This window comes from Sus scrofa, chromosome 18, assembly GCF_000003025.6.
Source record: "Sus scrofa isolate TJ Tabasco breed Duroc chromosome 18, Sscrofa11.1, whole genome shotgun sequence".
NCBI classification, from domain to species: domain Eukaryota; kingdom Metazoa; phylum Chordata; class Mammalia; order Artiodactyla; family Suidae; genus Sus; species Sus scrofa.
In genome coordinates, this window is record NC_010460.4 from 1,262,511 (window position 1) to 1,289,695 (window position 27,185).

The 27,185-nt window shown below is 56.7% G+C and overlaps 1 protein-coding gene across 3 annotated transcripts in view; it reads left to right on the plus strand.

The window, feature by feature from the left end:
• Positions 1-27,185, plus strand: part of PTPRN2 (protein tyrosine phosphatase, receptor type N2) — a 668,485-nt gene that overhangs the window by 541,386 nt on the left and 99,914 nt on the right. For all 3 annotated transcript variants that reach the window (XM_021079161.1, XM_021079162.1, XM_021079163.1), the window contains one exon: positions 17,184-17,396. In XM_021079161.1, the coding sequence (XP_020934820.1) occupies positions 17,184-17,396 (213 nt within the window). The remainder of the gene's footprint in view (positions 1-17,183; positions 17,397-27,185) is intronic.

Here is a 27,185-nt window from a genome sequence, read left to right on the forward strand (position 1 = left end):
GACTCCTAGCCTGGGAACCTCCATATGCCACAGGTGCAGCCCTAAAAAGACAAAAAATACTCTTTCTGTAAAAGAGCCTGTGCTTGTGTGTGTGTGTGTGTGTTTACTGATGCCCTAGCCCTGACCAGCTCAGGAGACTTACTCTACCTCTCAAAACTTTGGTTTTCTCACCTGTAAAAATGGAAATAGCAGCACACACACCTGGGGTCTCTTGGAGGGAGGCTCAGTGGGACAGTGCGTGGAGGGGAAGCCATCGGGACACGAGTCACCACAGCCATGCTCAGCAGTGGCATCTTCTCCACATGCCCAAAAGCATGCATGTGTATGTGAGATGCGTGTGCCAGCTGCTGTCTGCACACACATACGAGGTACATGTGTAAGCTGACATGTGTGAGAGGATGCGTGTTCACGCGAGAGGTGATTGTGTGTGTGTGTGTGTGTGTGTGTGTGTACAGGTATGTGAGAGGATTGTGTGCACGTGACATGGTTGGTGGGGTGTGTAGACGGCGTATAACTGTGTGAGTCGGAGTGGGCATGTGTATGCGAGAGGCTGACGGGTCTGGAGCACACTGTTGTTCTGAAGGCGAGGGGTCCAGTGTAGGAGGAGTTCCCCCTGTGACACCGGGGCATTGGGGGCATCTTGGGAGTGCTAAGACGCAGGTTCCATCCCCGTGCAGTGAGTTAAGGATCAGGCATTGAGGGAGTTCCCGTCGTGGCTCAGTGGTTAACGCATCCGACTAGGAACCATGAGGTTGCAGGTTCACTCCCTGGCCTTGCTCCGTGGGTTGAGGATCTGGTGTTGCCCTGAGCTGTAGCGGAGGTCACAGACGTGGCTCAGATCCCACATTGCTGTGGCTCTGGAGTAGGCCAGCAGCTAGAGCTCTGATCAGACCCCTAGCCTAGGCACCTCCATATGCTGCAGGAGCAGCTTTAGAAAAGGCAAAAAGACCAAAAAAAAAAAAAAAAAAATGGATCAGGCGTCGTGGAGCTGCAGCCTAGATCTGATCCCTGGTCCAGGAGCGCCACATGCTGCAGGGCGGAGGTGGGGCGAGGAGGAGCAGGGGAGGGGGCACCGCAGGAGACGACGCAGGACGTCCAGCTGTGCGCTTGGCCAGTTGTCGGAAAGGGAGCCAACCTCGGAGGACCTGGGGAGGAGCTGGTGGGATTGGCGAGGAAGGAAGTGGGTGAAGTGGACTGCAGTGAGGACAGCAGCCAAGGAGACAGGCCGCCAGGGCGAGGCCCCGTGGGCACAGGTGGGGACCAGGAGTGAGGGTGACAAGTCATTGCCTGAAAGAAGGGCCAGGAACTGATGTGGGGGGGAGAGGATAAGGACACCTTGAACCTCACCCCGAAGAAGGCCATTCCCACCCAGAGGCCATTGTCACGGGAACCAAACCGGGACACCCAAAGGCAGAGCAGCGACTGATTCTCTTCTGAACACGCTGAGACCACAGGGGCCACTTATTCTTCCCAATGTCGCCTGGGGTTGCTACTGGGCTCCTCCCCCCACCCCATCACGGCTCGCCACACTTGGGGCACCGCCCTGGGCAGCAGCCTTTTTTAAAAAATAGTCTTGGAGTTCCTGTTGTGGCTCAGCGAGTTAAGAATACAATTCGTATCCATGAGGAATGTGGGTTCGATCCCTGGCCTCAGTGGATCTGGCGTTGCTGTGAGCTGTGGGTGTAGGTTGCAGACACGGCTGGGATCTGGCGTTGCTGTGGCTGTGGTGTAGACTGGAGGCTACAGCTCTGATCCAACCCTGAGCCTGGGAACCTCCACATGCTGCAGATGCGGCCCCAGCAAGACCAAAGGGAAAGAAAAAGTCTTAATAGTAGGAAGTGCCTTTTCTTTAAAAGTTTATTTTGTTTTTTAAAATACTCAAGAGCTATTGGGAGATAAGGACAGTGAAATAGGGGGTGATCCGATGAAATAATAGGGTGTGGGGGGAATCCGAAGTCAAAAGTGGTTAGAAAATAGAAGACCAGATTTCTGGTGTTGTTTGAGCCTATCTCCAGATAATTCTGAACAGGAATGTCAAGTAGGACAGAGAAAGGGTGAAATAAGCATGTAATTTCCTAAAGTGTCTGAATCGAAAGATACATACACACACGTGTGTGCGCGCACATGTAACCTGATATCCTAATATATACATAAGGCAGGTTTGTAAGAATCTTAAAACTGTCTCAGTACTTCACAGCCCCTCTGTAAGATCCTCTGCTAATTTCGTACCCTTCTTGTTAAAAGGCCAGGGCAGCTCATGCTCCATCCGCAGAGAGGATTCACCTCTGTCTTATGCAGTTGGCTACTTGGCAGCCAAGGGTGAATTCATACGAATTCCAAGGGCCGCTACCGAATTCTGCAGTGACAGCAAACCCTCCACCTTCTGGAATTGCTCCCTGTGGTGTCAGAATGACAGGCACCCGGCTTCTTCCTGAATTTCTGCCCCCATTAGATCTCAGTACGTGTACACATTTGCTACATAAAATCAGAAGGGAGCCCGTTTCAGCGGCTCCCCTTCAGTCAACTTCAGGGGCTAAGCCAAGCTCGTCCGGCTGCCACTGTTTTCCATTTCGTGGGAGCCTATTTTTGTATAGTAATAGTCGCTGTTTTCCTTAAAAATATATGTGAACAGGAGGTCCCATCGTGGCGCAGCGGAAACGAATCCAACTAGGAACCATGAGATTGTGGGTTCGATCCCTGGCCTCGCTCCGTGAGTTCAGGATCCGGCGTTGCCCTGAGCTGTGGTGTAGGTCGCAGACGTGGCTCGGATCCCGAGTTGCTGTGGCTTTGGTGTAGGCTGGCAGCCACAGCTCTGATGAGACCCCTCGTCTGGGAACCTCCATATGCGGCAGGTGCGGCCCTAAAAAAGACCAAAATAAATAAATAAATATTAAAAAAAAATAAAGTAAATGTGAACAGCAGAAAGCTGAAATATATAATTATGAAATAAACCTGTGCTTGAATCGTTGTTCTGCTTTTAATCCGGAGGCACTTTAAGGAAAAACGCTGTTTCCAAACAATCATAGTGGACCTGGAGTTTGCAACCGACCAAGTCGGTGAAAGCGCTTTTCACGGAAAAAGACACAAAGAACGTACGGGTTCTTCACACACTATTTTGTGTTGTTTCCCTTCGTCTGACAATAACGGCACACCGTAGCCCATTGCAAAAATGTTCAGTTCTCATGCACGTGGAAATGAGTCTTTCTGGCAAACATTTGCTCTGAAGAATTTTAGCTCAGTTTTGTGAAGAATAAAATCTAGTCTGGGACATGTATGTACATGCGCTCTCGCGAACATCAGTTATTACATAGGGATTTGATAGCCTTATTTTGAAAACAATAAAAGGTTAGATCTTTACAAAGAGGAACATTAAAAGCAAGATCTCTTCTAGCCCCTGGAATCTAGGGATCAAGTTCAAATCAACCTGCAGCAAGGACATTCTGTTTGTAATCAAAGGTCACCGTGAAAAGTTTTCAGCATGTGACTTTTCATGGGCAGACTAATAATAGCAAGAGTCAGGCTCTGAGGCGTTTCTCATCCTTACAGGACCTGTAGTTTCAGAGTTTGAAGAAGAAGTCTAACAATTTCCTACATGTCTGTTCACCACTCCCTCAAGCATAAATTCCTGCTGAAATACATTTTTTGGTCTTAGGACCGCAGTTCCAGGTGCTCATGCTAAAGCCACTGGAAGGAGGAGCAGCTCTGCTTCCTAACAGAGCTCCTGTCTCTGTATTTCCAAAATTCTAGACTCCTCTGAATAGGAGCCAACCGGAGAATTAATGATAAAAGCTGAAATCGGTTCGTAATTTTTTTCAAAACACACACACAAAAGACTTTGCGTGTGTGTTTTGAGTAAAGAATTTATGTTTTCCTTGAAAGAAAGTATTTGAACCAATAATTTCATGATGCCTCCATTCCGCTCAAGGTTCAAGATTTCACAGCAATATCTTTGAGTGACTAAAGAATCTCCCCAGTTGGTAAATTTGATTGTCCTGCTTTCAACGCCAAGGAGAGGGGTGAGGAACCCACAGAAATGCAGCCCCGGGGTTGCAACGGACATCTCTTCCCTCACCAGGAATAAGGACTTGGCATTAGTGTCGAATGCTCTTCCAGATACTGTCCTTGGAAAAAACACTGCTCTTCAGCAAATGAAGTTCAGTTTAGAGTCATCGATACTGACCTGTCCAAGTCTCCTTTCTAGAAAATTATCTCAGTGCCAGTGACTTTGCACTAAAGAGGTCGTAAAACTAAATAAACCATCTTGCTTTTCCAAATGTATTCGTTGATATAAATTGTTATTTTCTTTAGCCTTATATGTATATTAAAATACGCTATACATACCTACAGTATTAAAGGATCGCCGTTCATTTTTACAATTTAAAATCATTTTTATACGTGGATTTATAAATCAAAAGTATTTTAAGTATAACTTGTGTCCCACTATTTGATAGTATTGTTTTATTTTTTTTTCAATTGATTCAGATTTTCTGAAATCAAACAAGTATCCTAGAAGGTGTTTTTACCATGGTCTCTCACCATGCTCTTGAACATTTCTGAAATGGGTGTCGTTCTTCTTTATAATAATATCTTTATAATAGTCACGTTTCCCAGGACCGTCGTAAAATACATTTTCCTTGATAATTTAGTGCATTGGACATTTCTCCTAGGCACTGAAATATGTGATCTCTTATAGTTTGATGTTCCCTAAATTGAAAATGAGATTCTTCTCATAGAACAGTAGGTTTTACACATAACAAATGTGAACCTCACTTTAAAAGAAGTCTTAGGGAGTTCCCGTCGTGGCGCAGGGGTTAACGAATCCGACTAGGAACCATGAGGTTGCGGGTTCGATCCCTGGCCTTGCTCCGTGGGTTAAGGATCTGGCATTGCCGTGAGCTGTGGTGTGGGTCGCAGAAGCGGCTCGGATCCGGTGTTGCTATGGCTGTGGTGTAGGCTGGTGGCTACAGCTCCAATTGGACCCCTAGCCTGGGAACCTCCATATGCCGCAGGAGCGGCCCAAGAAATGGCAAAAAGACAAAAAACAAAATAAAAGAAAAGAAGTCTTAGCAAGGTCAATATATCATTTTAAACTCTTTATATTGTTTCGCTCCTTTGTGAGTGTGAGGGAGTCATATATACTATACTTTTTATTCATCAGCTAGACAGTCCTCACTGCTATATAAATAATATACTCATTTATCATATATAAGTGATTTCCGTGAACACGCCTCTCAAAAATATGTTGCATCCTGTACAAGTTTTCTCTGAAAATGTCATTGAAGGTGGGCATTTAAATGCATTATTAAATGAAGGCTAAGCTCGCATGACAAAAAAAAAAAAAGCCCTAACTTGATCCTTCATGCTTCAAGACGTTAGCTGAACCTAATCTTAGATTATTGTCAAAACACTTTCCTCCTGAAGGATCTTCCAGAAGGAAGATTTTTAAAATAAAGGCAAAGCGAATGAAAATCCAGTGGATTCATGGACCCGTTTCTGAAACAAACGAAAAGGATCAGAACCTAAAGTATAATACAGTTTTTTAAAATGAAGTCCACGGGCCAAGTCCACTTATCTTTAAAGCTCTGCTAGTGAGGGCCCCTCGGTCAGGAGCGGGTTCTGGAGGACGGGGAGGAAGGGGTGGGCGACTCTAAAAGAACAGGTCGCCCACCCCACAAAGAGCAGCCCGAGTCCTGTGCACCAGAGTGTGGGCGGGAAAAATCCACCTTTCTGCTTACAAAAAAAAAAAAAAAAGAAAGAAAGAAAACTGCATTAAGAGTTTAAGGCCCATCGAACTATTTAAAAGTGTCCACCAGCAAGCCAATGGGGCCACCACGGGCCCCACCCATCCTGCCTGAAGGCACTAGAAAGACAAGTCATTAAATTCAGATTAAATCAGGAATGCGCCCCTTTGATGTTGGAAGTGAAATCCTTTGGGACACCTGCAAAAACTCGCTACGTAAAATGAATGTGTTTATTCACTTATTATTGATGTACTTACTTATTTAACGTGTGTATCGTGTGTGTAAGGAAAGCAGGACCGTGCCTGGCTTTGAGCTGCAGCCCCTTCTGTGTCCCTGCGTTCCTTCTCCCCGGTCGCGGACCCTCTGATGACCGTCCCGGGGGCCCCGGGCGACGTGGCCAGGGTCCTCTCTGCGCTGTCGTGGAGCCAGCCGTGGTGGCCGCGCCGGGGTCTTTGCTCCCCTGGTGACCAAAGGACTGGACCCGGCCGCCCCGCGGGCCCCTCCCCAGCCCTTCCGAGCAAGGTCTTCACACCTGGTGGGCCTCGTGGCGATTCGAGGGCAAGAAAAGCGCGAGGGACGAGCCAGCGCGGAGGGAGGCCGCCGAGGTCGCGTCTTCAGGACTGGCCCGGCCTGCAGCGCGCGAGGCCGGGCCACTCGCGGGATCCCGGAGCGGCTCGCGGCGGATCGGAGCTCGTGCAGGTTCCCCTCCGGCGTGGGTGAACCAGCCAGGTGCTCCCCGGGGTGGTGAGGTCCCCAGCTCCTGTCCCCGGCGGCCATGCGAGCCCCACTAACCCCCGCCAGCCGACCCCCCAGGCGCTCCTGGCCGACCCGCCCGGGGATGGGGGCGCGGCAGCCGCGGCCGCAGGGCCCGAGCCCTCCCCGCCGCGCCTCGCGATGCGGCACCGCGCTGAGTCTCGGTGAAGACGCACTGCCCGCGCCCACTTCCCCGCTATCCCAGGGCCCGTTGGCGGCAGCAGGCTGGCCTGGGCAGCGAGGGGCCTAGGCACGTCCCCCTGCGCGCCCCGTGCCTGGCGCGGCGTTCCGGACTCAACGGCGTCCTCGGCATCTCCGAGGCCAGCCCATCAGTCCTGGAGAGGACCTCCCTGCCCGTCGCCCCAGGCTTGTGAGCCCCCCGCCCCAGACCCGGGGCTGGGAGGCTCTGGAACCCACTCCCCGGCGCACACGCGCGCGCGCACATACCCGCCCGCGGGAGCGTACACAGGCCGTTGCTATGGAGAAGCCGCTTCCCAGCGCGGCTGAGGGCGGAGGTCCCCTCCCGCAGGCCTCCGGCCCCCTCGGCCCCTCTCTCGCCGTCCTACCCCCTCACCCCGCCCGGACTCCTCCGGGCTCCTCCTCCTCCTCCCCCTCCTCCTTCTCCCTACCTCCTCCCCCTCCGCTTTCCAGGAGGCACCGGGTCTACCCGATCCCCTCGGAGGACAGCAGGGAGAGACAGGAAGCTCCTCCAGTCGGGCCTTGGCCCCAGGTGGCGGCCCCTGGCGCCGCGCGGGGCCCTGGATGCGGGCGATCGGGCCGCTCTGGGGAGGGGCGGTCGGGCCGCGGACAGGGGTCTGCAGAGGAGAGCCGGGGCGGGGTGCAGCGCGGTGGGTCCCTCGAGAGGAGCCGCAGTTTCCCTTTACCCTCCCTCCCCTCCCCCCCTCCCCAGTGGAGTTTCCCCTCTCGCTCCTCGAAGCCGGGCAGAGCGGCCAGCAGAGCGCCCGCGCCCGCCAGCTGGGACCCACTCAGGCCTACCCGGTCCGGCCCTTCGAAGCCCTGGACTCCCAGCCCCTACCGATACCACGTGAAAGAGCTCAGCTTAGGCCTTGGTCCGAAGACGCTTTTAGACAGAGGCAAACACTCCCCAAGGCCCTCGTCCCCGAGCCCTGGCCCGGGGGTTTCTGCGCTTCTGTTTCCCCGAGAGAAGCGGAGGGGAGGCCCTGGGCTCGGGGCAGATCTGGGGGCCGCGCCTGGGGGAAGGGAGGGCGGCGACGCGGTGCGGCTCCGCCGGTGGGGTGGGAGGGAGGCCCCGGTGGGGCGGGGCCGCAGCTTGCCCGGCAGGGGCCGGGGCAGGCGCGGGGACCGCCGGGTGTGCGCAGGAGGGGCGTCGGGTTAGGAGGGGCCGCCCTGCTCGCGCAGGCCGCCGGCTCCAGCTGTCCCGAGCGCAGGAACAATGGGGAGGCGGGGGGAGCGGGGGATCGGGAGGAGGGCGCCGGGGCTTCCAGAAAAGGAGAAACTAAAGAGCCCTCCGTAGACTGTCATCTGCATGTGACAAGCTCTCTCTCCCCTCCTTTCTTTCTTCCCCTTGTTCCTGCAGCTGTGGGCCTCGGAGAGCGCATTGTACACACAGATGTTGGGTTTCAGCCCTCGGCTGCTCGGCGGGGGCTGCCGCGCCCTGGGGGTGCCCCAACCTGTAGCTGCGACGGGGGGTCCAGCGGGCGCTTGGGGGTGGGGAGAGAAAGGACGGGGGAGCGGACGGAGCGGCCAGTCGAAGGGCCCAGCCGGCCTGGTTCCCCATCCCGCCCCAACCCCGGCCTCTGCTCCGCCTTGGGCGCCGCCGCCAGCCTGACTCCGACTCGCAGCCTGGGCCGGCACCTGGGGTCAGGGAGCTTAGGGAGGCGCGAGCGACTGGGAACGCGGCCCTGTGTCCCGGCTCCGCCCGCCTCTCGGGACAGTGGGCCAGGCCAGGGTTCTGACCTGGGCAAGCGAGGGCGCAGCTCGATCGCTTCATTTTCCCCGCTGTCTGTGCCCGACGTTTGGGGCTAGGGGCCCGCAATTCGCCGGACCGAATGATGGCAAAGTTCTCCCTAGTTCCCGCGTCCGCAAGGCGCTTTGTGCGCGCATCGGAGACCTAAAAACCCGGGCGGGATCCACAGAAAGGCGGGCGGTTGCGGGGAGGCATTTATTCGCCCTTTTGCGGGCGTGATCGGCCAGCTCCAGTTCGGAAAGGGAGCAAAAGGCCCCCAGGGCATACGTGCTAAAATGAACTCGGATAAAAAGAGTCCCGAGTTTTTCTCTTGCAAAGAGTTTCTACGCCCCCACCCCTCCCGCCGCTGAGGTCACAGCAGGGCCCGGCAGGTTGACGCTTCTTGCCGAGTGCCCTCTCCCGTGAGTGGTACCCTGAACTTGCCCGGTATGAAGTGCGGCTCGAAAGCTGAAAGGGAGAAAGGCTGAAAAGAAAGAAAAGGCGAAGGCCGGGCTGCCGCGCTGTACGAGTGACTGACAAAGCCGATGTCCATTCATAGTCTCGGGCGGGAGAGGGTGTATGGAGAGCCGCGGCCCCTTAGCCAATTGCTGTCAGCAACATGTGGGGGGTGGGGGGGACATCGCTATAGCAACCGGTGGCTGGGCCGCGAGCCGCGCCGCCGCCGGCCGGGTGCGCGCCGGGCCGGATATAAGGCGGGGCGCGGCGGCCGCGCTGGATGGAGCTGTGCGCGCGGCCGGTGGCCCTGCGGGGACCGTCCCGCGCCCAGCCCTGCGCGGGTCCTCGCCGTGCCCTGCCTCGAGCGCCTCTCCCGGGAGCCGGGCCCCGGCGGAGCGCGCAGAGCCCGGCCGAGCGCCAGAGCAGAGCTGCAGGCTCCCACGGGCTCCGAGCTGGCGCGGCCGCTGCCACGGCCCGCGGAGCCGCGGCGCGGCACCTTTGTCTCCGCCGGCTGCCCTAGAAGTTTGTGAGCAGAAGCAGGATGGCCCCGCTCGTCTGTGGCTCCGGCGCAGGGAAAAGGCTGGCGGCGGTGGTGATGGCGCCGCCGCTGCCCACGGCCGCCGCGCCCCGGGGCCGACCGGCCGGGCACGCGTCCCTGTCTCCTCCGGCTTGGGCGCCGGGCGCCCGCCCCAATGCAGGTAACCAGGGGCGCCGGGCCGGGGCGTGGGCATTGGTGGGGCCGTAGGAGAGGGGACAGGGGTGGGTCGGTTGCGGGAGGGATCCACCGAGGGCATCACCGAGGCGTGTAGGTGGCGGGGCTCGGAACCGGAGCCTCCGAAGGGTGGAGGGTGCGGAGGGCTCGGATGGGCGACCGGTCCAGGAGCTAAACTCCGACTCGCAGCAGGACGCCTGTCAAAGGCTCTGTTTGGCTGGGAAGGTCTGCGTGTGAGGTCATCCCCCCAAGTGGTGGAGGGTGGGCAACCCAGGATGGCCCGGTTGTCGCAGCTCTTCCCGGACGCAGATATTGAGGGGTGGGCTCTGTCCCTCTCCTAGCGCCCCACGGAGACCCCCGAGGCTGAGCGGGGACAGCGGCTTCTCCGACTTCTCTCCGAGCCACTCGGGGCAGTTCAGACCCTCTGGAGAGGGGGCGGGGGCGGGGGGCGCCCATGGGGGGAGGGTTGAAGGACAGGGTGAGTGGCCGGGGTGGAGAGGAACCAACGTGCGGGCATTTTCCTCCCAGCCCATTTTGGGGTGCCCTTCGCCCTCCTCCTCTGGGTCCGGGAGCGCGCCCCTGTGCTGTCGAGGCGTCCCAGGAGGACGCAGGGTGGGCAAGCGGGGCGTTGTGAGAGCGCGCGTGGTTCTCTGACAACCCTTAGCCGGTCGGAGAAACGCCTCGGAGCGGCCGCCTCCCCTCCCCCAAAAGGCACCTGCGATCCCCCCTCCCCGCCCCCCACGCCAAGGTGAGGCGGGCGCGTGCTCGCCAGAGAAACTTCTGCCGCGGAGCTGCTTAAATGAGGGACTTCATCTCCTTCCTTCATTAACTACCTGTGTGGTTCTGGACTGGGACCTGCTTCGAGGCTTTAGAGAAGCCGGGCAGGGGCAGCCAGACAGACCCCACAAGAGGGGTGGAAACCTCAGCCGAATAGGCCTTCTAGAGCCGGGGAAGGACTCCTGCCCGCGCTTTAGTGCCATCAGCGCTCAGAGCTTGCCCAGCTCCACGCTGGAAGGCTGGGGGGCGGGGGGGAATCTGTCACAGTCTCCAGTGCCTACCGCACCCCCCAACCGCACAGCCAGAGGGTGGCCAGGACCCCCCCACCCACCCCCACCCCGTGGGTCCCTGCCGCCCTGGCCGCCGTGCACACCCCCTGCGCCCGCCAACCGCCCTGCGTCCTGGGCCGGGCCCCCTACCCCTGTCCCTGCCCCTCGCATCCTCTCGCTCTGGAGTCCAGGGGCCCCTGGTCGGCCCCGGGGAGCCTCTCCGCCTGGGGTCAGGGGTGCTGCGGGTCCAAGTGGTCCTGGACAAGCCAGCCTGCTCCGAACTGAGATGCGAACAAGAGTGCGAGGAGGTGAAGGTTCACGTGCAGGAAGGAGACCGACGCTCCTTCTCTTTACCAGCACAGGAGGATCGGCCCCCTCGCAGCTAAGTACCCCCGCTTGGCTCCCGAGAGGGGCGGCGAGGTGAGGCAGGGGGCCTGTGCCGCTCCGGGATCCCGGAGCGGGCGCGGGCTTCGCTGGGGACACGGATCCGGGGCCCGCGGCCCGCGCGCTTTGTGGCGGGGAAGCCTGGGCCCTCGCATTGTCCTGGCGGGAAGCGGGCTGAGGCCGCCTGGGGACCCCCCTCTGTGCTGTGAATACCCGAGGCTCCCAGGAACCCTCTACCCTTTGTGTCCGGCGCTGCGGTCTGATCTTTCCGACCCCTCTGCGGATCGTGTAAATAAGAAAGGGAGGAGACACAGGGAAGAAGCGAGAAAGCCCGGCGGGTGGAAGGGGAGGGGCCGAAAACGGCCGTGCGCCCCCGGGACCCACGCTCCCAGTGGCACCGCCGCGGGGTCCTGACCCGCGACGCCAGAGAGTCTTTAGGATGCGGCTTCCCAGCCTCGGAAAAGAAGAGGCAGAAACCCCAGTCCTGAGAAGGGCTTGCTTCTGGCGGAGGAAAAACTCCTTCCAAGCAGGGGGGACCCGGGAACACCTGCCCTCAGGGGCGCGCACGGGGTCCTGGCGGCCGCAGGCCGACCGTGCGTGCCGCAGACCCAGGCAGCAGCGAGCAGCCAGCAGCCGGCAGCCAGCAGCGCGGGCCTGGAGCCGCGCTTCAAGTTTATTGGTCGAGTCCGAGTTTGGGTGCAATAAAAACGCCGGCAGTGGGTGGGAAAGACGGCTGGACAGGCTTCCTCCTGGGGCCCAGCCACGTTCGTCCTTTCTCAGAGGGCCGCCCTCCTTTTTTTCCGAGCCCATTTGCTGTTTATCCATCTTTGCTAAAAATCCGTTCACCCAGGGGGGTTTTTCCGACTGTACACATAAATCGTCCCTGATACCTTCAAACAGCGTATTTCCCCAAAACTGATGTCTAGAAGTGCTCGAAGATGCATATGGACAGTTTACAATCTTTTGTGTGGAAAAACCTTAACAAATAGCCTATTGGAAAACAGCATATCCCCACTTATTTTCATTAAAGTTTATATTTAAGAATAATTATTTCTTGGAGATTGTTTTCTTTTGCCTATATGCCCCCCCCCGCCTTTTTGGCTACTTGAATGGCAGATTTGCAAGTACAATTTCATCTGCACAGGCGAACAATAGCCTTCAGTTGCACAAAGGATTTCTCCCACCCTGAATTCAGACTGCAATGCCTCTTGCTCTGATAATAGCTTCTGAAAAGATTTTGTAATGCAGAGAATTAATACACGATTATTTCCGCCTGACTTCTCTCATTTATTAGAATTCTGTGGCAAGTTCCAAATTAAAAATAGTTCGGTTAACAGCTTTCAAAAATACTTTCAAAATATTTTAAGACCCCCCCCCTCCATATTTTTAAGTTTGGCCATTCCCAGGGCCTGAAAACTGTTTTAAAAAAATTTTTTTTGGATCAGCTTTAAAGTGATAGTTACTATATTTTAGTAAATAGATTTTAGTAGTTAGTGTGGTATTTCCAAATAATTCTAAGATGATTCATCTGGGAAACCAAAGACAGACGTGTTTTAGCAATTCATTAGTAGTTTAACATTAATTTTACAGGGGAAAAAGGTCTTTAGAATGGTAGTAACTTAACACGGCAGAGGAGCACAGGAGTAGCCTGCGTTTGCAAATTCTTTAGAAATGACACAAGTGACAACATTGACAATATTAGAAGTTTAGTATCAATGAAATCACATGCGTATGCCCATGAGTTTGGAGGCACAAGTGTGTTTTCAAATGGAAGTCAATGACTTGAATAATGAATTACTCTGGCCAACGGGTTACACTGCACTGCCTTGGAAAAATACTGCATGTTTCGACCTGTCAACAAATGTTTTTACCATAAAGTTGTGGGTCTGTGTGGCTGCCACAGTTCTCACCATCACGTTTGGGTTTAGAATGTTCTCTTGCCTTCTCTCCTCTTTTATCTTAAGCTTACCACGTGGACAGCTAAAAATAAAAGTTTTGAAGACATGTCGCCAAAAATGGCTCAGAAGATCATGTAAGGGAAGCCCCGTGGATCTGCACTTGCAAGCACAGATCAAAATCATTTAAATAGGTCGGAAAAGTGCCTGTAGATCCTCAGAGCAGTTCCACTGATTGTCGCTGTGGTCACACATGTGCTACAAGTCACCGCTCTGGCAGTATTTTTTTATTCTAAATGCAAGGAGTTGCAGGTGGAGGTGGTCGAGTGGAAGAAGCAGGCAATTTTGTGCTTCCGTTTATTCTCGAGATACAGCTAACGTGATGTGAAGTGGACCTAACTATTGCGAATAGTGTTAAAAATCGGACTTTTTCTGTTTTCACAGCTTCGTATTAAGTGCTTGTCTGTACGTCCCCAGCACCCTGGGGCACCCAGACGGCCCAGGGTCCTTGTGTGACCAGGGTGCTCAGGCCTGCTCCTTCCTCCGCCCTCCCCCTCCCTCCTCCCTGCTCCCAACTTTCCGGGAGGAGGCGAGCTGCCACCGTACAGGGGGCGGTCGGTCCGCTTTTTGCTGGACTGTAAATGTCAAAGTCATAAATATTTAAACATTATTTTTCTTTCCATTTCAAGTCAAGACAGACAAGATGCCTGTAATTAGTGGAGGGCTCTCGGCAGGGCCCAGCCCCAGGCCAGGGTTGCAGGAGAGCACCTGTAGTTCCAGTCGCTCAGCCTCCGGGAGCCCGGGCTCCAGGTCACTCCGGGCAGGATGTGCTTCGGGTTCCCTTTGAAGCAACAGCAGCCTTTTCTTCCTCTTAAATATCCTGGTCTGCCAGGGGGTTAAGATATGTTTTAACTCCCCCAAAAAAGAAAGGATTTCAAACAGTCGTCGTTATTTAAACTCCATCGCTATGCCAAGGTGGGGCGGTCCCTCCCTTTAATTAAAAAAAATAAAATAAACATTTTTATTTCTTATGGGATGCCTAAGACCAGACAGGCAGCCTACAGTGTTTCCTCTTGACTTGACCCTCCGGACTGCAGCGGGTAGGATGTTGGAGTCACCCGGGACTGAGGTGCCCAGGGCCAGCAGGAGGGAGGGTTCCCAGCCTGGCCCTAGGAGCCTGCGACCTGGCGGTCAGAGTGGTGGGAACCAGCGGCCCCCTCGGTCCAACATCCTGCTTGCTCTCCCATCAGACCCCTGCCTCTCCCTCACTTTCTCCACCTGCCCCACTGTCCAGGCCCCACCATGACCCCTGCCACTGACCCCAACCTCCAAGGGACCCCTCCCCCGGCAGCAGGAGGGCCTCCTTGAGCGTGGGCTGCGGATGGAAGCCTGGACGCCACTGTCACCCCTTCTCCGCGGGCAGCTCCGGCCGGCGGCTGGAGGAGATTATAGGGAATGGGGCTCAGTGGGCGTGGCGGCCGTCCTCTTCCCTCCCGGGATCACTGGGGACCCAGCGGGGTCTGGGCAGCTGGGAGGAGGCGATCGGGGCCCAGGAGGAGGGACCTGGGCAGTCACTCTCCTTGACATTTTTCTTTAACCTCTGAGTAAATTCCAAGCTCGCCCCTTGAGGAGCAGCCGGGGAGCACGTCGCGGGTCTCGGTGACCGTCGGTTTCCGGCAGCAAGGACCTAGCTGGGCCAGCGGCGACGCTTAGGCTGCCGGGCCTCCCGCGCGAGCATCCCTCCGGGTCTCGTCTGTCGCCCCAGATCTGGGCCAGGGTCCTGTGCAGGCATCGCCACCGGCCTCGTCCCGTCCGTGGGGCTCCCTGCGCGTTCCTGGCCTCTCACCTGGGAGCGAGCGACAATCGAGCTGCGTCTGTGCCCGTCACACGGTGAGCCAGCGGGCGCCCTGCTCGGCGGGACCCAGCGCCCTCGGCCTGCTCCCGGCCTCGGTCCCCAGCGCCTTTGCGAACGGACGGCCGTGGCCGTCGGGGGCGCCCTGAGGTGTCCGCCACACACGGAGGCACCGCGCATTCCCTCGGAGCTGGGCTGGTCACCACGCGTGTGCACTTTCCATCGCGGGGAAGGAACGTTCCGGAAGCCCCTGTTCCCAGACGCAGTCCGCCACGTGGGCCCTGGGGGGTCCCCCGGAAGCCTGGGGCGTGGTGGGGGGGGTTGCAGTGACCGACCGGCGAGCCGAGCGGGGGACGCCCCCTCTGTCGGCCGCGCCCCCTCTTTGTTGTCTCTGCTCGGTCTGCGGAGGCTCGGAGCGGCGCGGGGGGCCGCGTGTGGAGTCGGGCGTCTCCCCGGGAGCGGAGGGGGCACCTCGGGGAGGGGCGCATCGTCGGACCAAGAGCCGGGGGCAGCCTGGAGCCTCGCTGGCGCCCTCCGGGGGCGCGTCCTGGGCAGGGTCTGAGCTGCCCGGTGGCGCCGCCTGGCCGGGAGGGCGTGGGGCGGGGGGCGCCCCTCTTTAACCCGCCGAGGCGGATGGGCGCGAACGCGGGGGTGGGGAGCGGGGGTCGAGCCCTTTCCCGGCCGACGGGAACCGCGGATGGGTCCCGCCTGTTTATTTCTGTGGTTTGGGATCCGGGCGCGCGGGGCGGGGACCTTTGCCGAGGGGAGCGGGGGGCGGCGGGGGTGATCGGGCAGCCCTGGGGGTGCCTTCTTTCTGGAAGCGGCTCTGCGGGCCGGGGAGGGAGGGGGGGAGGGAGGGAGGGGCGGGGGCAGGGGAGGGGGAGGGGTTTCCCACCCGCCGCTCCCCGCTTGACCAGGGGACCGGCCACCCGGGCCGGGGGCTCCGCGCCCCGCGCCCCGCGCCCCCACCCGCCAGGCGTCCCGGGTCCCTCCCCCTGCCCCTCCCTCGGCGCCTCCCCCTCGCGTCCCCGCTGCTCCGTCCCTCCCGCCGCTGGCGAACCTGCCGTCCTCCTCGGAGCCGCGCATCCAGGCAAGAAAATCCGGCGTCTTTTCTCGTTTCGCCCGCGTTTCCATTAACCCAGTCCCGGCACCAGCTAATCCGCGGCACCGAAGGCAAAAAGGAGGCTAATTAATGACCAGCTTTTCCAGTCAAGACCGGCGATAATTGCTTTGGTGGCCTTTATGATTACAAGATAAAAATGGCCCGGCCTGACATCAGAGGCCCTGTGTACACTCGGCGACGGGAGATGAAGAGCGGGGAGGCTGAATGCGGAGCAGAAAATTACTAATAGAAGAGCGATAATGAATAGGCCGGCCAGGCATTCATGGGGAAAAATCCATTTTGTTACCACGCGAAATTAGGTGGTGGAGAGGAGTTTGCTAATTGTTCTCATCTTGTAGCCACCAGGACTGAGGCGGGGGCGCGCGTTGCTATTCATTTTCTGAGTAATTGCGGAAGGGTGTGCTGGCCGGAGTCTTTCCATCGTCCCCTGGCGTTTTTAATTGTTGCTAATATTTCTTATAATGAAGCTAATGAGGGCGAGCGCTATGCAACTTTTTGCACGTGGAGACGGGGCAAACCACCAAGCGGATGCTCAGAGCCACCCCCTCCTGGAGTGTGAAGCAGGGAATCGCGGGGACCTGGGCTCCCTTACCCCACCCCCACCCCCACCCCCCACCCCCGCCCCCTGCTGCCAAGGGAGCTCCTGGCCCACCGGCTTTCTTTCCGCGCCCCCCACCGCCCCACGTCTTGCAGCTCCTTTCAGGGCAAAGTGCTGAGGTGTGAAGTGGCAGGTCTTCTGCTCTGGGTGTGGTCACGCCCCTGAGCTGGGACTCTACCCCCAGGATGGCAACATCCTGCAGAATTACCAGGAATAAGCAGCGGGCCACTCAGCGAAATCAGGTGCCTCGAGTTGGACGTGGATGTGTGCTGCTCTTCAGCACAGCGGCTCTAGGCACCCCAGCCATCCCTCCGTCCCCAAGTCCAGCGTTTGCGATGCCCACTCTCTGAATCCTCCTCACGTCGGCTTAGAAGGGATGGACGCTTAGTTTTACTTAAGACAGTGCATTAGCAGCCAACAACTTTCTGTTAAGTTTGAGACACGATGGCTGTTAAGAAAAAAAAAGGATGCTTCCAACTTTCCTCTTGAAAACCGCAGCCTGTGGTGTGCACTTCCGACGTCCCTCTGGCTTTGGGTCCTGGGCGTGCTTTCCTCCGGGACGGCCACACTGCTGTTAAACACCAGCCCAGAGCTGGCCTGTGCTGCGCTTTCTGCTTTCGGTTGCCTTTGAAAAGGATGGTTTTCGGAGCCCTGATTTCCTGGGTACTAACTCGCTCCCCCTCTCCTGTTCTGCAGAAAAGCAAACTCAGGCTTCTGCCTCACCAGGCAGAACCCGAAGACTCCACCAAGTTCATCGTGCTCACCCTGATCTCCCTCGTGGCCATCGTGGGGGTCCTCCTGGCATCCGGCGTCATCTACTGCCTGCGACACAGCTCTCACCACAGGCTGAAGGAGAAGCTCTCGGGACTGGGGGGCAGCCTGGGCCCAGATGCCCCCAGCGCCTACCAGGTAACCAGCGCCTTTCTCAAGCGCTGTTTCCATCCAGGCGTCGCTGGAGCAGACAGATGGTTTAACTCGACTCTGGCCCCTCCCCCACGCCCAGCAGTTGCTGGTGTAGACATCCTTCGGGTTCTTCTGTGATGACGATTTGAGACTTCTCATTAGCATGCATGTAAATACTTGCAGCCACAGTTTTCCGGCTCTGCATTCGTCTTAGGCGGTTCTTGGACGGTCTCAGGTTAGCTGTGAGAGCAGGTTGCTAGTTACAAAAGTGAGAAAAGTACAATAGACGAATTATGATTATCTGCTACCTTCCTTACTTGGGCCACTCTTAACTTAAAAAAAAATGCCAGGCTTGTAAGATAAAGTGGTTGGGTGACTGTTTGAAAATGTCTCTTAAATCACCCGTTTTCTCAGGGTCTCCTATGCAAAGGTCCTCTGATCTGGTCCGTGGCCACGGTTTGCTGTTGTCTGGGGGGAGGCAGGTGTAACCAGGATGCCTTCAGCAGAGCAGCGCCGGAGCTGCAGGCTGGCGAGGCAGGGGCGGTCCAGACACACCTGGGAACAAGGTGGGAGCCAGGGAGGAGGAGGGGAGGCCGGTTCAGGCCCAACTGGACAGGAAAAAACAGGCACAGAGAGGTGGCATACCCTTCCGAGGGCATAATGTCCCGTTATGAGGACAGACCTTCGGTTTTAACAGCCATGCGAGCCCAGAATATACACAAGTCAGGGCCTCTGACTTCTTAAACAAAACCAAAGTTAACTCCAAGTACATGTCCCCATCTGTGAAGGCTATTTGCTTAATCATTGCTTCTCAAGTTCAGCCGATGTATTTTGTAAAAGATTGTTCTCCCATTGGAGGTCTTTGTTTTCTTGAGTCACGTGGTCACGCGAAATGTGTCACATACATGACACGTTCGCTTTTAACCTCCTTCTAAGTTAAAGGTTGTCATCATCCCATCATCGCAGTTACACCGCTGGGCTGGGGTGGGGCCAAGCTCCTCTAGGCACCCCCCCCCACCCCTGTGGTCCAGGAGCCTGTCCGAGAGCCTCCCTGACCCCGGGTCCCCTAAGGAGCTGGGGTGCATTTATAGGCTCGCTCTGCTTTAAGGCCAGGAGAGAGCCTTCTTCCCGTTTCAGAGCTCTCGCTGGTATTGAACGAAGAAAACTGGTTTTCGGGAGGGGGTCCTGAGCTGGGTCAGCCCCATCTTTTCCCAGGAAGAAATGACACCTTGATATGTGCGGGAGCTGGCATTTCTGATGTAGCGCTCTCTTTGCTTCAAAGCAAAGGAAAAAGCACGTTCGAAGAAGCAGCAGCCTGGGAAACAATGTCACAGAAGCAAGAAAGCGTGCATCCAGCAAGTCTCCCGAGCAGGACTGTCCGTGCAGGGGGCCAGGGGCTCATGGGCCAAGTCTGTGCCGGGACATAAATAAGTTATCACACCAGCTCGTCCCCGATGTGAGACGGGAGATCAGAGGGATGGGTTTTGAGAAGGCCTGGCGTCCTTTGATACGCTTTGAAATTCGAATATAAAATATTGATAGACTGGGAGGCTTGGACTCGCATGCAGAAATGACGGGTTCTGACCAAAGTGCAGGTTGCAAATGCATCCTTGGAGCTGAGTTTGTGATAATTAACAGAAAAAAGCTTCCCAGTGACAGCTCTAATTAATAGTATCTGTAATTAAAATCATGCCCTTCCAGCAGGAAAATTGTTTGAATTTCTCCGAGTGACCTTTGTGCTGTTCCTCCTGGGGGCACGGTGGTTAAGTTGATATTGATTTTATAATGAGCTCTGGTTTGTTTAATAAGAATCTGTAATCCAGACCATAAATGAAATGTGTGCTTTTCTGCCATTCAGATTAATAAAAAGGGGAAGGAGCACAGGAAAAAAAAAAGTTCCCCCCAAAATATGGTCTAGGAACATGGCGAAGTAAAATGGTCATGGGCTTTCTCAGGGGCTTCGCTCGGAAATCATTGCTTAACACGCTCGCGAGAAATGCTTTGATGGAACCTGTGGAGGTCTTGTCCCTCCAAGCGGACTGTTTTCTGGTGAGAACGCAGGAGCACCAGGCTGTGGTGCTGTTTGGACTTGTTTTGAGTTCCCCCTCAGCCGAGGGGGATGAGGAGGTCTTGATCTGGGCTCTAAATTCAGCTGAGTCATGCCTTAGGGGACTCATGACACCGAGGAGCTTAACGTTGGCAAAGAGGCAGGTGTCACTCCCTCGTGCAGCCACACCCCGTTCGGGCTTTCGGGGGCTGCGGGGGAGCCCCCTTCCAGTGTAAAAATCTGTCTGCAAAGTTTCTGAAAGTATTTCACACAGAAAACGGGCATTTTAGGACAGTATCCTATTGCTTCAGTGCTTCAAGTTCAAATCAGGCAACTTCTGCCCTTTGCTCATTCGATGATAAGATGAGGTGGTACACCCCCCCCCCCGCCGCCGCCCCCACGTCTGATTCTCTTTACTAGGTGACCAGGAAAAGTGAGCAACTTAATATGAGGCTTTATTTCATGGGAATGTGATGGAAATACTCAATGCATCTTATGAAGTTTCTGAAAAGGAGACCAATGGCTGCGGAGCTAGGGGAGACGTGGCCTGGGAACGTGGGTGACACGTTTTCCTGGCCTTGGAAACATCAGATCACCCTTTAAAGGACACAGCTGAGTGTTCCTGCGGGGAGGGCAGGTGCGAAGCCTCGGACAGAGCGGAGGGGAGCTCGGGCTGGTCCGCTGCGGAGGGCCTGGTGCCTCTTCCTCCCAGAGGCCCCTGAATCCACATGTCCCGATGCAACGGCGCAGCAGCGGTGCCATTGCCAGACTCCTCTCTTAGGAAGGCCTCTTGGGGTTACCGTGAGGCGTTGGTCTGAGTCGCCTAATATCTGTCCCTGAAGTCACTGGCGGGCCATCTGCCCGGCACCCCTGGGTCTCGTACGCCGTCCATGGCTTGGCGTTTCAGTGGCTGCATGTGTTCCTGGAGGATCTGTGGGCTTGTTTCAAACCTGTGAGTCGTTTGCATTATGTTTGAACATTTTATTTTTTCTCTCCTCCTATGAAACACAGCTGTTTCATAGGCTGACTCGGCATTTTAAAGATTTCTTGGTTGAATTTGCACGTGTGTAAGTGTGTCTTTTCGTTGGCTGTACCAGGTAGAGAATCAAATCTTTCTCAATAGACTCTCGAACACTGAGCAGGTTATCAATTTCTCCCGCTCATCTATCAAGGTTTAATGTGCTCAGACTTGGAAGTATTGGGTGTATTAACTTTCAGAATAACTGAAATCCATTTTTAAAGGCTGTGTGTTCATGGAATACCGCCGCCAACCTTGGGCTCATTGTTTCAATAAATGCTATTTTTCTCCAATAGATATACACACATAATATACTTGGATTAAATCTGTAGTTCCTTATCTAAAGAGCCAGCTTCTTCGCTGTCATTTGATGGCTTGTGGTGTGACGGGAGGGTGTACACACGCGCTCCCTAGGGGCAGCAGGGGGCACACAGGGGTGCGAGAGGGTCGGCGCCAGCACCCATGCGTCTTCCCGTGGGTGTCCCACTTCTGTGGGTAAAACTACGTGGAAGCGGGTGGTGAGAAGACGGAAAGGCAGCGGTCCCCCTCTCCCCGAGGCTCTTTGAGCGCTCCCTCCGTGTCCTGCGGGCTTTGATCAGCTCCGCGCAGCAGCTTCCGAATCCTGCCAGCCTCCCCCCAGAGGCACCGGGTCTGCGGAATTTCCACACGGCCCTTTGATGGATGGGTTCGCCCGCATCACCCACGCTGCCTGCCTCTTTGGAGGCCATGGGGACCAGACCCAGAAGAGAGGCCGCTTTCGGGCAGCGGGACCCCTGTAAGCAGCCACCCGGAGCCCATCCCATTAGCTCGAGACAGGGGGTCACGGCGGTGGCCCCCCTGACTCGGGCTGATGCGCCTGTAGGCTGCGCACACCCTGACCCCTCGCCTCGGGGCTCTCAGAGAGGGGACATGTCACAGGTTGGCTCTTCCCCTGGCCTTTGAATCAGGGACCGTCCCCTAGGTGAGTTTTCTCTAACCTGGGTACCACTGGTCACAGAGCGCTTTCCCAAGTCAGGTGGGAAACGGTGTGCATTCCAGAGGTTTACTTGAGCGAGCCCACGAGCTTCTAGAAGAGTTCTTCCCATTTCCATCAGTGGGCCTCTGTCCAGGGCTTGGCTTGGCTTTAAGTTTACACTGTCAGTTCTAAACACCTTTTTTTTTTTTTTTTTTTTTTTTTTTTTTTGCAAATTTCCAATAAGCAAACTCTATCTTGCTTCAGACATGGAAAAGTGCCCTCAAGTACCAATAATGATGCTTCTCCTCATAACCTAGTCGAGCCTGAGACCCGGAGTCTTTCTGATGTTGCTTCAGCAGAGCAGCTGGTGGTCCCAAGGCCCGCAGGTGGAATCCCCGGAAATTCTCCCAGTTCTGATCGGTTTTGCAGGGGTGTGTATTTGGTCTGTCAGGTTCCTGAGAGAGAGGCTCGGTGGCCTGCTGGGCTCCCCTGGATGCTAAGCCAACGCCGTGTTGCTGGCTGGCAGGTGCCGGCATGCGTGTCGGGCGGTCCTGGGAGAACCCGGGGAGCTGGCTCACTCGGGGTGAAGAAGGCAAAGGGACCCGTCTTCCCAGAACGTTTTCAGGACCAGCTTTTCGCACGTGTGTCCCGTATCGGGTCAAAGCGACGAGCTCTGTGCCGCAGGCTCAGGTGTCCCTTCCAGATTCCTTCCCACCCCAGGTCTGACCGTGTTGCTGGAAGACGTGAAACTGGTGCGTGTTTTTCTCATACATCTTACATTTTCAGACGTGCAGTTTCCAAAAGCAGCGACTACCCGCTCGTTCTCCAATTTCTGTGCAATCTTTCCTCAAAAATAGCTCCCGAGATGTGGAAATAGATCTTCTCGGGGAGGCTGGAGCCTGGCAAGATTGCCAAAGAAACATCTGAACGTAAGAAGGAGGCGTGTTGCCGTCCCGATGTAGCAGGCCGCCTCCTTGATCAGACCGTGATAATTAGATCAGACTTAATTCAAAATATCAGACCCCTCGGTGAGATATTTGCAAATAAAACATGGAATGTCTCACACGAAGAACCCGAGCCTGGGTTCTGCGGCTTCTCCCGGCTGGTTTACGGCTCTGTCTCATTTCCACGGTGTGCGGGCGGGATGGGCGCAGAACTGTGCCCTGGGGAAGGCCTGGGTGCCCAGCCGCCGGGCTGTCTTCCCTCTTCTGGGCCTGGCAACGTGTCCTGGGTCCTCCCATTGTGTTCTGTACTGGCCCCAGAAACAGAGTGTCCCCACTTGGCAGCTGGGTGGCAGAGAGGGGGAAACGGGGAATATTCAAGGTCAGAGCGTGCTTCCACCTTGCAGAAGTGGAGGCGCCCTGCGTGGGCGGGGGGGCCCCCAAGAGCCCCGCCCTCTGCCCCAGCTCCCAGCTCCCCTCGGGCGATGCCCGCAGAGGTGCCACCTTGTCTCCAGCACATCGTCACTCGGGCAAGCAGCTCACATTGTGAATGTGGGGGAAGCGGGCATCGGGTCATGACGGTCCCCAGCGCCGTGGCTAGCGGGTGGCAGAGCCCAGGCATTTAGGCCCAGGTGCGCAGAGAGTAGGCCCAGGATGCTCCCGGGACAGGCCCGACCCCCGGATCTCAAGGCCCCTCCACCGCCTTCCTCCTCCTGGTGGGACGCAGCACAGACACGCAGGGAAAGTCGCCACCCTGTCGCCACTGAGCCAATGACGTTTTGTAGACGAGGCGCTGGCCTGTGGATAACCAAGAGGTGCAGGACTGAGGCCGGCCTCAAACACTGCATGTTCCGGGGAGGGGAGCAAGGCCGCTGGTGGGTGGCCGGTGCGTGGCGGCCCCGCGAAGATCAGCCCCGGATGGACGGGCAGGAGGATGAGGGGGTCCTGGCCGCTCGAGGGCTCAGCAGGGAGCAGGTGGGGGGTGGGGGGGTGGACGGAGGCAGGACAGCCAGTGTGGCCGCAGGACCGGGTGGGACAGCCCCCTGCCAAGGTGCCCCTCCAGCCCCGAGGGTCCTTGCTGCGGACCACGCCGCCCTCGGAGGGTGGACCAGCTCCTTGAATCGCTGAGAGGGACCCTTGGACGACGGCTCTTTCATCCCGTCCACGCGGTCTTTGTCCCTTCTCCTTTTGCTACAATTTTCATTTTTAAAATGTCTTTCTCTCCCAACGTCCAACTCATGGGGGCCCCAGGGTGCTTCCCGCCCTGTGACACCAGCGGGAGCTTGGGCTGAGCGCCACCCTGTCCCTGCCCCCATGAGCTGGGAGGAAAGAGCCCTTCCCTGGCTGCTGAGCTCGGGAAGGTTGCAGAGGTGTCAGTGTGCCTCAGCTCCAAGTCCCATGAAGGGGCTTCTATGGGGACCCGGGGACTAGAGGTGTCTGCTGCCTGGGCTCCACCGGAGCTGCCCGGCTCCGGTCCCCAGGGTAGGTTTATCACGATGACTCAGCTCCTCGCCTTCACCTCCCATCGGGTCACCCTCTGGGGGAGGGCAGACTTGGCGCAGGGGTGGGTCCAGGCCACCCTCAGTCAGGACCCCAGGCCCCACCCCCCAGGGGCTCCGCTGGCAGTTCGAGCAGGAGGGCAGAGCCTGGGTGCGGCCAGGTTACCTGGTGTTGCAATGGGTCCTCGGAAGGGCTGCGGTGGCCTGGGGAGGAGAAGGCGGTACAGGGAGTGTGAAGAGTGGATTAATCAGGGATTTAGACCAAAATGGTCAGAGCTGGGGAAGGACTCCTCCAAGGCCAGTGATCCGACACTGGCATCGCAGGTGGAGAGATGGTTCCCCATGCAGCCCCCCCCTTCCCCCCGCCCTGCATCCTCTGGGAGAGGGGGCCTCTTGTCTGGAGTCCCCATGGGGGCCTCTTCAGCCAGAGTCAGGTCTCTGCACGCGGGGCCCCAGGGGACAGCTTGGGGCCGGTGGCCGCGAGCAGAAGCCGCACACCTGCCTGGTACCCGCGGCGGGAGGCTTGTTGGACTCAGTGATGGGCACCATCCAGAGGGCATCCCTGCGATGAGCAGCATTATCTGCCATGAAACCATGAGCCAGTCAGGAGTGGCCAAGCCCAGCTCTTAACATGACGCCGCATCCCCGCCTCGAAGGAGACACGCAGTCTCAGAAGGTGGCCGCAGGGGTGCAGTGGTGGGGACGGTCAGAGGCGCACGGGGAGGACAGGAAGCTTTGGAGAGAACACGCACGGCCCAGCCCGGGAGATGTGGGCAGGTGCCTGCGGCGCCCACATGGCAGAGGAGGACGTGAGGATGTGGGGACAAGTCTTGCCCCAGCAGGAGCCCCAGGAGCAGGCTGGTCCTGCTGACCAGCCACCTCTCCTGCTGGGACAGGCTGGACGGCAACATCACTTTCTCCAGGCCTGGGGTTCCTTTGGTTCAGAGTTGGCAGCTGCCCTGCCCGAGGGCCCAGGCCCATGGCAGGGGGAGGGCGGTCCCTGGACCCTGCATCCTGTCTGCATCCATGTTGGCACATGGGTCACCCCACGCAGTGAGCGCCTGGGAGAGCTTCGGGCAGGCGGGCTCGGGGCTGAACTGAAAACTCTTCTGGAAAGCTTATCTCCTGCAATGAGAGTCACATTTCCTAGGAAGGGACGGAAGAGAGCTTTCTTTCTGGCTGGAGTTTATAGGGTGGAGGGGTTCACACTGGCATTAGCAGGTGCTTGAATCGAGCAGTTCTGTGTGGTCCACAGGGAGCCTGCGGCGGGCAGGGAAGGCTTCCCAGTGGCAGCGATGAGCAAGGGGGCTCAGAGGGAGAGAAATGGAGGCGGGGTGCCCGGGAGTGGATGGAGCAGATGGAGCCAGAAGTCTGGGCAAAGGACAGACACGTCTTCTTGGGGCTTCCGTTGAGGCAGGAGATGCGTTTGGGGAAGGTGGAGCCCAGGTCCGAGAGCATCTTGGATGCAGAGAACTTGAGGGCGAGGCGGGGCCTGTCTGTGCGGACGTGGGTCTGTGAGCGTCGGCCACCTGGCCAGGGACATCCCAGCCAGGGTGTTCTCTGTACCTTTGAGTAAGGGCACCTCTCCTCGCCAGCTAATGGTTGTCCTTAAACTTTGTCACCCAGACTTTTCATGTTCCGTTGGGGTTTTCTGCTTTGGGGGCACTGCCAACAGTTAAAAACAGCATATTAGTAGGTTATTTCTCTCTTAGCAAGGGTAAGGTATTCTTATGGCTGATTTCTGGCTGGGAAGGTAACACTTGTGAAAAAGCCCTCTCTTAAGGTTTTTGAGTGGAAAAAAAAAAAAAAAAAAGGAGTTCCCGTCGTGGCGCAGTGGTTCACGAATCCGACTAGGAACCATGAGGTTGTGGGTTCGATCCCTGGCCTTGCTCAGTGGGTTGAGGATCCGGCGTTGCCGTGAGCTATGGTGTAGGTGGCAGACACGGCTCGAATCCCGCGTTGCTGCGGCTCTGGTATAGGCCGGCGGCTATAGCTCCGATTCGACCCCTAGCCTGGGAACCTCCATATGCCACGAGAGCGGCCCAAGAAATGGCAAAAAGACAACAACAACAACACAAAGAGATTTTTGAGTGAGAAAATAAGGCAGCCAGCAAAATTAGGTGTCTGTGTTGTGTTTGTGTGTGTCTGTGCTGAGGATTCTTGGGAGATTGGGCAGAATAACCGATGATGAAATTAGCAAGTAAGACTAGATGGCTTACGCTGCACAGTTCTGTGTGGGGTGTGAAGGGTGTGGACACAAAGCAGATTTCAACGTGGATTGACTTTGCGGTGCTTAATCGCGACTCAATTAGAAGAGGCTGTGCGATAGATGCTGGGATTAGCCACACGCACAGGGCATTGGTGTCAGTGTGTAACGAGATGTAAATCCCCTAATTAAAGTTTAAATTTTGGGGTTTATGCTATGGGCAAACATCTCATCGTGTTCATTTTTTATAAAGACAGTGAAGCAGAGGCATACACAATAAAAGAATATTCTTAAAATTACGCCTTTCATGCAGTGGTTACCGAATCCGACTAGGAACCATGAGGTTGCGGGTTCGATCCCTGGCCTTGCTCAGTGGGTTAAGGATCTGGCATGGCCGTGAGCTGTGGTGTAGGTCGCAGACGCGGCTCGGATCCTGCGTTGCTGTGGCTCTGGCGTAGGCCGGCCGCTACAGCTCCAACGAGACCCCTAGCCTGGGAACCTCCATATGCTGCAGGAGCAGCTCAAGAAAAGGCAAAAGGACCTAAATAAATAAATAAATAAATAAAATTACGCCTTTCAGAACCCACACAACATACACTTTACCTGGAACCCAAGGTGTTCTTGAGTGGGAGGAAGTCAGGTGCTGGTTTGTTTGGAAAACCGGAATCCGCTGGAAGGGAGGCGCTGCCAGTGGACGCATTTCTTTTTTTCTGCCACATTCAAGAACAGTCCTGGGAAAGGGACCGCAGAATTTGAAAGTGAAACGTGAGGGGGAACCTGGAACGCACTCCCAGCTCCTTTGTCGGCTGCTTCTCTGACCTTGGACCCTGTGTTTCCAGGATGATGGCCGTGAACAGGCGTGTTTTGTTCTGCCCAGGAGCCCTGGCTTCTGGAGGTGGCTCCCTGGGCACGTCCTGGGTCTTTAGATTTCCAGTCGCCTCCAAGGGAGGCAGCGGAGCCGGTGCCCCACCTTCGACAAGTGGCTCTTATCCCCTGGCCAGCAGCATCCTGGTTTGACTCGGGGCCACTGGGAACACCAGCTTCCTGCGGCAGTTGGGCACCTGTCCCCTCTTGGTGGTGGGCGACAGACTGAGAAACTGCTGCAGGCCTCCGAGGTCAGAGCCCTCTT